The 12,160-nt window shown below is 43.3% G+C and overlaps 1 protein-coding gene across 7 annotated transcripts in view; it reads right to left on the reverse strand.

The window, feature by feature from the left end:
* Positions 1-5,348: 5,348 nt before the first annotated feature.
* The window catches only part of LOC135889066 (dipeptidase 2-like), a 36,390-nt gene continuing 29,578 nt past the window's right edge, over positions 5,349-12,160 (reverse strand). For all 7 annotated transcript variants that reach the window (XM_065416894.1, XM_065416889.1, XM_065416890.1 and 4 more), the window contains 5 exons: positions 10,540-10,716; positions 9,684-9,771; positions 8,873-8,948; positions 7,021-7,156; positions 5,349-6,175 (listed from right to left, as the gene is read on the reverse strand). In XM_065416894.1, the coding sequence (XP_065272966.1) occupies positions 5,978-6,175; positions 7,021-7,156; positions 8,873-8,948; positions 9,684-9,771; positions 10,540-10,716 (675 nt within the window). In that variant the 3' untranslated portion in view covers positions 5,349-5,977. The remainder of the gene's footprint in view (positions 6,176-7,020; positions 7,157-8,872; positions 8,949-9,683; positions 9,772-10,539; positions 10,717-12,160) is intronic.

The following is a 12,160-nucleotide window of genomic DNA, read 5'->3' on the forward strand; positions in this document are numbered from 1 at the left end:
ACCTCCCGGACCAACAGCCACAGCAAGAAACTGCAGTAGAAGCTGTGGCCTAAAGTTAGGGCTTAGGCCTACTTCCCTCTCCTCTCACCCATCTAACCCCTTCTTCCGATCCCCCCAATCTTGCTGTGGCGGCTACTCTGGAGCTGTGCTCAGTGTGCCGGCGATGTTGAGGCCCCCAGTGCAGTCTGTCTACACCAGTGATTCTCAACCTATTGATCATTGTGTTACCTGGTCCACAGGTTGGGAACCACAGCGCCCCTCCCCCTCACCCCCAGACTCCTATACTCAGCACCTCCCACCCAGAGACCCCTCCACAGTGGAGCCCTGGGCAGGGGGCCAGGTGACAGGAACCCCAGATTCCGCCCTGCAGGGCTGGGCGGCAGCCCCGAGCCTGGACCTGGCCATGCAGGGCCAGGTGGCAGGGCAGCTGGGCGGCAGCCTGGACTCCAACACCATCAGGCAGCCCCTGGACCCCGCTGGGCCGGTCGATAGCCCCCGGACTCTGAGGGGCTGGCCAGCAGTTCCGGACCCCCGCCATGCAGGGCTGGACGGCGACCCCACTGGGCAGCTGGGAACCCAGACCCCGCCAGGTAGCCTGGCAGTCTTTAGCACACAGCTGGGCTGCAGCTGTATGCTAATTGGGCCACATGTGGCCTGCGGGTTGAGAACCGCTGGTCTACACCCTGCCCTTCCCCCTGCAGTAGAGTTGGGCCTAATCTACTATTCTCAGGGCCTTTTGCAGCCCTGAGCATTGCATGTGTTTGGCTAGATTACGCCACCCAGACTGATATTTTTAATAAGATGTTCTATTTATCGTTTCATCACATATTTTGCCTCTAATGTTCAAATTATCAGTGGCACACAGAAGTCAGCACCTAAATACAAAATAATGTGATTAAAGAAAGACAGTAAACAGCAAATATCTGGTAGAGTGGTGGAAACCGAATCATGTCTTGCTTAGGTGGCACTGGGCCAGGTTTTATTTCTGAGGATGGGAATACATTCTGAATAGAGTGCTGCAGTGTGGACACACATACATAAGTGGAGGGGATATTACATGTGGGAGGGGGAGAAAAAAAAGGAGGGAATACCACTAAGTATTTTATACTTTCAAAGTTTTATATAAATGGACGGTCACAATAACAATTTTACACTTGGAGAAAATGGCAGACCAATGAGGTGACTTGCCCACAGCCCCATAAAGTCAGTTGCAGAGCTGGAATCAGAACATAGGAGTTTGCTCGGCTCAATTCTTTTAATCATTTCAGTATTATGCCCTCCAAGAACATTTGATCATGCAAGCTAGCTAACATCGGGAAAGCCAGAATTATTTTAACCCAGTGTTGTAGTTTCCAATTATACAGCTATGTCCGAGGCCAACATTTGACAAGACAGTTCTTAGAAATATGACTCAAAATGTTCTAATTTACTCCACATGGCTAGGCTTAAAAACACAGTATCTAGAGCAGGGTTCAGAATATAGTCAACACATTCTGATAAAGCTGAACGCTGTAGGTGGATAAAAAGCCAACCCCATCCAAAGTCTGACACAAGTATAGTGCATGGCTCTTCCTGAAAGGAGGTAAAAAACTAACTGAAGAAAAATCAATGGCTTTTATTAGATTTCACCATGTAAAAGACTAATATACATTTTTAACTGCAGTTTTAAACCCAAGGATTGAGGGGAGAACAAGGAATGAGACCTACCCAGCAACATGCAGAGCGAGCAAAAGATCCAAGCAACATAGATTTTGAACCTGGATAGTCATTTCTAAAAGCCGGTCAGAGACCACTCACCGCATGTGGTGCCTACACAACTCTGGGGATTAGCTCTTACCAGGCGCCACCCTCCTCTGGCAGGGTCTCTACCCATCGTCTCTTTCACCCGAGGTCCCTCTCACTCATGGAGCTGCAGCTTCCTGTTTGTTGCTTGGTCCTCCACCCAGACCTCTAAGGTCCTCCCCTTCCAGGGAAATCGCAGTCGTTCCGGACTAGTTATCTGGCTGGCATCTCCATGCCCTGCGCCACTTCCCAGTGGCTGGTAGGGGAACTCAGGCGCACACTCTACACTGGCCAGTCACGGGTGTCTAGTTTCTGTGTAGTTGGCCCCACTGAGTGAATCCGAGTAGAAGTCAAGGGCATGTCTACACAGCATTTTGGAGGAAGCCTCCCAGCCCGGCTCGACAGCGCTTCAGCTCTGAAGCTGAGGGACAGGGTGGGCTTCAGAGCCCGAGCTCCACCCAAGTCGCAACTTCACAGTGCTCACTATACAGCTGTTTTTAGAGCATTAGCATGAGCCCCGCTAGCCCAAGTCTGTCAACCGGGGCTGGAAGTCTCTCTCCTAAATGCAGTAGTGACATACCCTAAGGGGTCCCGGTCCATGCCTGGGGCTCCTAGGCTATACAGTAACAATAGGTGAGTTAGGCAGAAGGTGGATCAGGACCAGGCAGGGCTATATCTAGATGAAGGAATGTTAAAGTTGATCTGTTCTACAGAGGGGTTTCCTTCAGAGCCACAATAATGAACTTGGACTTGCTCCAGCAGCCTATTTCTGGATGTCAGCTTTCAGACTGAGACCCCTTTGAAAAGATTTGATTTGCTGTTTGCATTACAGAAATTATCAGCATTCTCCTTGTTACTGTTGAAGATATGATGTGTTTTTACAAAGATCATTCTTACTCCAGCTCAGAGCAGTAACTAGCTATTTTTGCACCCGAGACAAGAATATAAAATTGCGCCCTCCCCCCTCCATATAAGAAGAAACGGCACGCATAGGGTGACCAGATCACAGCCTTTGTCTGGTGCTACAAGAAAGTATACAATTATACAGCAACTGCGTAAACAAGCCATAATAAGAGAAGGTATACCAAGTAGTAAAGGGATTTCCAGGGTAATCAAAGCAGTCTTACAAAGTTAGTGATGCAGACTTAATTTTATTGTGTATTTTGCAATATTTGGAGTTTATTAAAGTCTGAGCTTCTGAAGTCATGTGACTATGTAAGAATCTCTGCTCTCTCTATTAAAAAAAAAGAAAGTTTCCAACTTCATGACTGTGGAAAAGAAAACCTTGAACCTAAAGGCTCAAACACCAGAAGGCAAATAAAAAGAACCCACATTTTAAAATCTCATGATTTTTAAGCCAATCCCTTGATCTGTAATGCTGAGGTTGGCAATACTGCAGTTAGAGCTAGGTGAAATGTGTATAGGGGAATGTTTTTCATTTGCCTATTTTAGGAACATTTCTTGAACTGGAAATTCTCCGTTTTTTTCAAGTTTTGGAAATTTTCAGCAAAATGTAATGCAAACACTATTTTCTGTTAGTATAACAGCAAATATATTGGGGGCAAGAATGGTCTGTTTCCCCCACTGAACAGCCAGGGTTCTTAGTTGAGCATGGCCTTCTCATGTTGCCTCAAAACACAATCCTGCTGAGGGACAGCAGCCCCAAAGCCTCACTTCAAGCAACTCTCCAGTGCCTCAGCTGACCTATGCCCTGCTCAGTTTATGGAATTGGGAGAGCTTGAAGCTGCAGGATGCAATACAGATCCCTATGCTACTGCTGGAAGTGGAATCTGAGTTGACATGTCCCTGGCCATTCCATGCCCATCAGATCTAGGACAGTCAGTCTGTGTCTCACAACCTTCCTGGTCCTCTCATGACCTGCAGTATTCCGTGATGATGACTACAGCATGTTTTCGGCTACTTATTTAACAAGAAATAACTTCCAAAGTAATCATAGTATTGATGCTGCTGAAAATCTACCCTTCTTGTATTTCATCTTAATCTCTACACCTGGCTCCTGTCTGTTTGTCAGTGTCAACAAGAGGTGTGACACTAGTGTCTGGCAGGATGGGGCAATTTCAGATTTCCTGCTGAAGTTTAACCCTTTAGCACAACCACAAGCCAAAACAGCTAATGATGCAGCCAAGATGGTAATTCTGTGCTAGAAGTGGGTCTTGAAAACTGAACTGCATTGACATTCCACTGACAAATTGAAAACCACATGAAATTAGCTGGCAAAAATATCAGATGCAAGTTCACAAGATGTTTTTCACCCAACCCTAATTATCATCTCCTCCAAGAATGCTCTTTACTTTCCAGCAGTCCTCCATAGTCACCACCTGGAGAAGTTCAAGATGGCATGTGGCAGCTTTATCACTAATTAATTTATTTTTTTAAATTTTTTAATTAATGGAGATATCCCATCTCCTAGAACTGGAAGGGACCTTGAAAGGTCATCAAGTCCAGCCCCCTGCCTTCACTAGCAGGACCAAGTACTGATTTTGCCCCAGATCCCCAAGTGGCCCCCTCAAGGATTGAACTCACAACCCTGGGTTTAGCAGGCCAATGCTCAAACCACTGAGCTATCCCTCCCCCCCTCAAGAGAAGTTCAGTTACTAACATCTGAAAAGATAAAAACAGGAATGGGGCAAATAAACAGTGCTCCCAAAGGGAAAAAGTCAGCACAGGACTGTTGAAGTTCTTGGAGTGGAGGGTAGGCGTTTGATTTTTACATATTTAGAAGAGACCTACATTTCTATAAACAATTGAGATATCCAGCCTTTGTTGTCCTGAAGATGCCAGATGCTAAACGTTGTGCAGACATGCAACAACAGATGTCATGATCATAAATAATGCTGCCCTGGGCTACTAAAGGAATGGGACCCAAAACAAATTGTATAGTTATTTAGCGTTCCCTGGCTCAAAGCAACGAACTGGAGATAGGATTCAAAGCAAGATATTGCGGCATATACAAACCAATGACAGCTTAATTCTGTCCATGGTGAACAGCATTCAAACACTTGTGGCAGATCCAGCAGTGCCACATGCCTAGAATCTTTACCTGGCCCACAGACTTAAGTGAAGGCAGTTACTGCAGTGACACTACATAAAGGGCAGAATATAGTTTCTCAAATAACCTCCAGGTGGAGAGAATCCTTTAACTTTTGGCAAAAACATAATTTAAAAAAGGCCACATTCTCCTTCAAACAGCCATGGCATTTTTTCCTTCTCAGACTGATGTCACAATGGTCACCTACAAACCCAGCTGGCAGTTAGCTCTCCCTTAAAATGCAAAATAATAATAATAATAATAATAATTAATAAAAAATTCCATTTGACTAGTACTTCTGGTCCCCAATCCTAATACCAGGCATGCATCCAAAGACAAGTGACCGGCTAAGAGCTTGAACCACATAGTTCAGGCCCTTCGTTTTCAGTTTTTACTGGAAAATTCCCAAGTTTTCCAAAAAGCTACTGTTCAATTTTTACTGATTTTCACCCAGATTTTGGACTACTCAAGTATATAAAAATACTGATTATGTTAAGGAAATCCAATACATTACATTAGGTGACGTGTTTATGTTAATAATAAGTTTGCATTTACATTTAGGCAAGGCTGTCTGTTAATGTAAGGCAAATGTAGTGAAAGATACACACGCATACACGTGCAAGTGTTTACATACAGTTCATGAAATAAATCACAGCGTGAGCTGCTTTTACTTTTCAATATTCCTACTTTTCTCTGTTGCTTTTTCTTACTAACCCAGAAAACCATGAAGTTAATTTTCTGCACACATTTTCATCCAGGTTTTTAATTTTTTTGTAATAAACACTGAAATTCCCAGGAAATGTTAAACAAAATAAAAACTGAAAACAAGGGGCCTTGTACGTAGTACAGGATCTGACGAGAGGTTCTGGGCATTACCAGCTTCCTTTGACATCAGTGGATCCAAGAGTATTCAGCACCAAGCAGTATTCCAAACATTGCTACCTAAACACTTAAGCTAAAGCCATATGTAGGTAGGTTTATAGAAACGATGCTCTATGTTTAATACTATTCACACATCTTGGAGGTACAGCTTTGTAGCTAAGCAGAAGATTTTATCCATTTGCATTGCAGTTCACTCTACATGTAATGTCTGTTTGGGTATGTGTATTCAATAACCCTTTTGACCCATCAGGTTTCTGTGCATTGTTAATGCAGTATTATATATATTACACTAATGAACATTAGACCGAAAGTTTGTACCACAGAAGCAGATCCAAAGGAAATGGGAAGCGTATCAGATGTCTGAAGAGGAGGATTGCTTAGGTCCAGACGACAGGAATTTTGCACCTCTCTTTGTGGGATTTCATCCTCATTCTCATTCATTGATCTACTGTCATTCCGCACCTGGAAGAATTCAAATAGTATTGCCCTGGAGATTTATAATACATTTATTGAGAGTCTTATAATAGAACTTTGTTAATTCAAGTGAACCATTCTTAAACTGTACTGCAAAATACATTCAGGATGAGGAAAGCAACTTTGTTATCTTAATCTAATCTTTTGTGCTCTCATGAGTTTCTTCAATACAAAAGATTTCCCAGAGTCTGCTATGGCACACATCCTGGCAAAGCGTCACACATCTAGCTGTTCAGCAGGTAAATCTTTTGGTCCATGCCTGCGGTGGATATCTCCACTGGAAATCTCCAACTGAACTGAGTCAATTAGTATCTCCACCATAGTCAGCTAACAGTCTTAATACAAAGACTTAAACGTCTCTAACAATTTTTCACCTTTTTGAATTATTTTAAGTCAGTGAAAGATGGATTAGGTGTCATGAACACTTCAGTCACATCACAATGTCAGGCAGCTGGCTGCACATGTAAAATTCAGCATAAGACACTGACATTTTTAGAACTCAAGTGATAGTTCCAATCCTGGTATATTTGTAGCTAGCAAACTGAGAAGTAATTTAATTTAAAATTAAAGAACAGTGGCAGTTACTGGAGTCCTCTTTAAAAAGAAACTGGCTCTGTATTGTCCCATCCACACTCTTCCCCTTGCCTCTTTTCTAATCTTTGCTTCCCAAGAGCCATTTTGAACCTTTGCATTAACTCCCTCCCCTGTTTTTCACATCCATCCTGCACAGCAAAAAAAGCGGGGCTTTGAGAACTACAGTCTCTTTTCCCCCTTGGCAGCAACCAGAAATTCAGAGTTTGTCAACATAATTTTGCAACTGCTTTTAATCTTACTTTTTCCACCTCCTTGAAAACCCGGAGGAAGTTTTCCCTTAAAACCCCGGTCAGTTCGCTTTCAGTCCAACCTCTTCTCAGAAGTTCCTCAATCAATGCAGGGTATTTCGAAACATCTTCCAATCCTTCAGGGAATCTGTTAACAACAACAACAACAAACACAGAATGACATACCATATAACCCATACTTCTGGATGAATAATGTAGAGAGGGGTTTTTAAATGATTGTGGCAAGGGTCCAGTTGACAAACAGGTCACCAGAGGACTCAAACCTTCTCCCAATTTAGTCAAAATCAAAAGTCCAACTGACTTAATAGGAAGAGCAGTTGAGCCCCAGAGCCATACCAAACAAGGTTCTTTCTGCATGAAGCATTCCTTTAGTGGGACTAAACTGTGCATTCTAGAGAAAGGCTACATTCTGTGCAGACACTAAAGCAGCATGGGCAGTATTAAAAAAACAACGCCCCTCATTCCCCACACCCCATCTCTGATGGCCAGGAAAACATCTATGCAACAGAAGGCTGTAGTGCACTCTCACCTATGAAATTCTATACTATTAAAAAGAGAGTCTGTACGCATATGATACCCTGAACAATTGCTGATCCTTTTTTCTACTCTACTATACAAGTTAAGTCATTTATCAGAATAAGCTAGGGGGACAAAGTCCTGGGAGAAGTCCCAGTTTTGAGCTCACTGGGAGTTTTGGACATGCAAAGAAAGCTACATGAAGCCCTCCATTTGAAGGGAATGCAATAAGCAATTTGATGTCTATTGTGTAATTCCTGTCACAGCAATGGGAGCTGGAAGTAAGAAGCAGCCAAACCTATGCATACCTGGTCTTCCAGGGTTTACTTTCATGGGCCTTTGGCATTGTTTTGAAAGACTATGTGCAGGGCTCATTGTTTTAAAGCTGTGTCAAGCAAGCTAGCAGCGTCATCCCTTTTCTTCATGGCTCATTCAGCACTTTAGGAACCCCCAACACCAGTTCTATTGAATATCCTAGTGAAAATGTGTACAAGACAATAAGCTCCAATTGTTAACTGTCGCCGTGTAGGAGATTCCTATTACTGAATGGCTAGTCCCTGTGGGAGCAGACTTTTTTTTGTGATCCACACCATTTGATATGACTTGTGCCCAAGTGTCTCTGACACAAGCAAGAAAGATGCGCAAGGTCAAGAGTCAATAGAAAAGGAAAGGAGAAAAGCTTAAAGGCAAGCAAATGCCAAGCAGCCTAATCTTATGCTATAGTCCATATGTTATGCTGGGCCATACATTACCCCAGAAGCAATCACAGGCATGAGCAAGGGGAGCCAGGGTGCAGAGATCAGATTGCTTGTTTTGAAGGGAGGAGGGTTCCCTGACAGAACAGAACGTTGCCCCCCAAACACCTAGATCCCTGGAACCAATGGAAGCCATAGCCATGCCTCTACTTTAGCCTCAGGGCCACGTGGTCCTTCCCGAGTTGCTAAGAAGGGGAGGGGGAGGGAACAGTTATACAGTACAAATGGCCTCACAGAAGAGCTAACCGTTTGAGGCGCCGGTAGCTTTTCTGCCATTCATTGCTGGCACATGCAAATCCCTGACCTCAAAGAGGGCACCTATGAGGTGAGGAGGACAATAGGGGGATTGTTGTGCTGGCAAACTCATTTCCACCCCACACCAAATGAAATGTATCTTCCCACTGATCTAGAAGGGAACAAGCAAGCCCTTGCTTTATCAAAATGTGTTTTAATAGAAACGGCACAACAATCTGCTCCAATAGCCATAGCCTGCCATTTTCAAAAGAACTGAAAGAAAATCCTCATGATCCGAGGAGCACTTTATTTCTGAATTTATATATTGTTTTACTCACTGATCCACTCCATCGTAGTCACCACCAATTCCTATTGATTTTGAACCTGCAATTTTCTTTATGTGGTCAAAATGATCTAGAAGAAAATAACAAAGAAAACAATGTCAAAGCAGAGGGCAAGAAGAAAATCTATCTCAGACATATTGGTGTTTGGTTAACATGTCTCACAATATTTAGACAAAGCACTAAGTTCACTTTAAATATGTGACGTCAAAAGATACGTGTAGAACATGGGATAAAATTCAATGCTGTATGTGACAGGCCCTTGATACTTACTGGTGCTTAGCTTGACCTTTGTATTCAGTGCAGTACTAGTCATTTTGAGAATAAAATAACTAGACTGATTAAAAGTGATTTGAGGTTTATGATTGGCTCACATGCAGGACATTAATTCTCTAGAAATACCATGTATATAGCAATGGAAATTGCATTACCCCTATATCCCAACACCCCTGGGGGGTTTTCTACTCTCAGACTAACTATTTACGGTCAGAGCTTTTCCTGGGGATTAACACCCAGTTAGGATTTAGTTAATGGTCCACTTTGGGCCATCAGTTCCTCTAGCTACTTATTAAAGGCCTGTGCCTTACTATTGCTCAATAAGTGTAAACTCTAAAACCGACCAGATTTAGATGTGCACTCTAAAGGGATGTATGTTACAAGTCACTGAGTGGCTGTGATTTACACAGTGTGGGGCTGGGCGAATGTGTGCGTTCCAGCAACAAAGATTTGCACTTGAAATGTGGCTCAGACTCGAGAGAAATTTATAGAAGGAATCATTATTCAGAACTGCAGTGTATTAGATGCAAACCTGCCACAGTTGCAACATTCACCACCTTTCTTCCACAGGCCAGCACCTTTGTATAGAAAGTCACCATCACAATTCCATTGTTCCTTTCCTGAAAGATAGAGGGACGTATTGTGAGCAGCTATTCACGGGCCCTGTGTCATGGTCACCCTCAAGGGATGTGAACGCAGCTCCATCTACAGCCCGTCAATGCCATTCTACATGTGAAGGTCAGTTGAGAACACAATCTGCTGCCTCCCTATCCCTTATGCAATCCTCATCTGGTGTAAATCAGCATAACTCCATTTACTTCAGTGACCATGTCAAACCAATTCAACCTCCTCTCATTGCAAGCATTTCTTTTCAACATGCCAGCAATTGTTCCACCTTTGCAGTCACATACCGAATATAACCCAAAGCCATAGCCTGAGGAGCAAATGCTTAACTTACTGCTTAGAATCTGCTTATGACTAAGGCCTGGTCTACACTAACCCCCAAATTCGAACTAAGGTACGCAACTTCAGCTACGTGAATAACGTAGCTGAAGTCGACATACCTTAGTTCGAACTTACCGCGGTTCAGACGCGGTCCACACGCGGCAGGCAGGCTCCCCGTCGACTCCGCGGTACTCCTCTCGCCGAGCTGGAGTACCGCAGTCGACGGCGAGTGCTTCCGGGATCGATATATCGCATCCAGACCAGACGCGATAAATCGAACCCGGAACTTCGATTCCCAGCCGCCGAACTAGCGGCTGGGTGTAGACATACCCTAAGAATGAACTGACTTCCGAGATGACAGGAAGAGAAGTACACTTTGAATCCTGTATGTGCAGGATTGTTTTGGGCCGGCCAGAGGAGTGAAATCTTTTCAAGTCACTCACCAAACTCTGAAGAATATCATCAGGAACATTTCTTGAGTGGTTACAAACAAAGAAGGCTGAAGAATGACTGAAAATGACTGGTGCTCTGGAGATCTGGAGAGCCATTCTTGCTGTGGAGTCTGATGTATGGGATAAATCTATCATCATCCCCAAGCGATTCATCTCCATCACCACTTCCTAACACAGATTTACAGACAGCAGTATTAGTATTGCGTTCTGTTAAAGGAGATCGGTTAGCAGATGTATGTGACTAAATACTTACATTCTGCAGCTGTCATAGAAGGGGGTATGGGTCTCTCTACTAGTGGGTTTTTTGTGGCTAGCACAGGCTTCCTAATCGTTTCTCTAATGGGGACATACTAGCACATCACAGGGTCTCTTTCTCAATGCTAACTGCAGTTATCACATTTTTAAAAGCTCAGCCATGTATATAAAATATACAGGTCTTGATACTTCACTGTATACTGTATACTTCACTAATAAGTACTGCTGCTAATACAAAATGTTGCAATTTCTTATTCCTTGAGTTTTCAGTGTTCTGAAACAGCTGTGGGAAAATTGTACTAATTTACCAAATTATTTATTGCATTTTGCCAGATTCTAAGTCTCTCGTGCCTTAAATAAGCACTTGCAACACTCATGGAAACCAACAGACTTGCATGCACTTCTGACAGGAAAATTTAACCCAGTTTGCTCATCCCCGCCATCTGAACACTTGAAAGGTCAGGAGGGCTTCCCAGGATAAACTTCTAAACATAACTGAAAATAAAGGAGCATGGGAAGTCATGAGTTTAAACTTATTTAATTTACTTTTGAAGTTAATACCTTGGAAATAAGACTGAAATCTATTTTCAGACCAAATTTGTGCTTCTCAAGTTTTGCCATTTTCTGTGTTAGGTGCTATGTTTTGTGAGCACTGAGCCAGCACTGACGACATTCTTCTACTTTCAGGTTTAAAAATATATTTTTGAATAGAGGTGGCCTGGATTAAGTCATGGACCCAACCACCACAGACGTTCTTTTGCGGGAGGAAAGGGAGTTCAAAATCCACATTAGAATTTCTCTGGCCCATCTCTAATGGCAACACAATCAGGCTCTAGAAGCAAAATGCAACAAATCACTTTGTCCTGGGCACCCTTTAAAGAAACAGTACTTGAGTCTATGGAACAACTGCTATGAAGTATTTTGAAACAGGAATGTCAAGAACATGTTATAGCTGCTATTTAATGGATTATGTCGAATCCTGAGGTTCTTATTCAGGCAAACTTCCACAGCTTCATTTGAAGTTGGAATAAAAACTGAGTTAAAGAACCACAGGATTTGGGTTAGTTTATATTAAAATTCTACAAGTGTCCGTGACTTCCAGCGACCTCCGTGACTTCAGCCTGCAGTGGTCGGGAGCTGCAGAGTCTGTGTGACTCAGGAATTAGAAATATGATTTGCAGGCTTTGGTATTTAGGTCACCAGTTTGAACCCAGCAGAGAACGTTACTGCTTAGAAGGTGTTTGTGGAAAGAACTGGTATAGTGCAGTTCCCAGTGCCAGATGCCAGAGCGCCACAGCTCCTGGCCACCACAGGCAGCGGTGGCACTCCACAGCTCCCAGCGGCAGCAAGGGAATCC

The sequence above is a fragment of the Emys orbicularis genome, chromosome 14 (genome assembly GCF_028017835.1).
Source record: "Emys orbicularis isolate rEmyOrb1 chromosome 14, rEmyOrb1.hap1, whole genome shotgun sequence".
Lineage (NCBI taxonomy): Eukaryota > Metazoa > Chordata > Testudines > Emydidae > Emys > Emys orbicularis.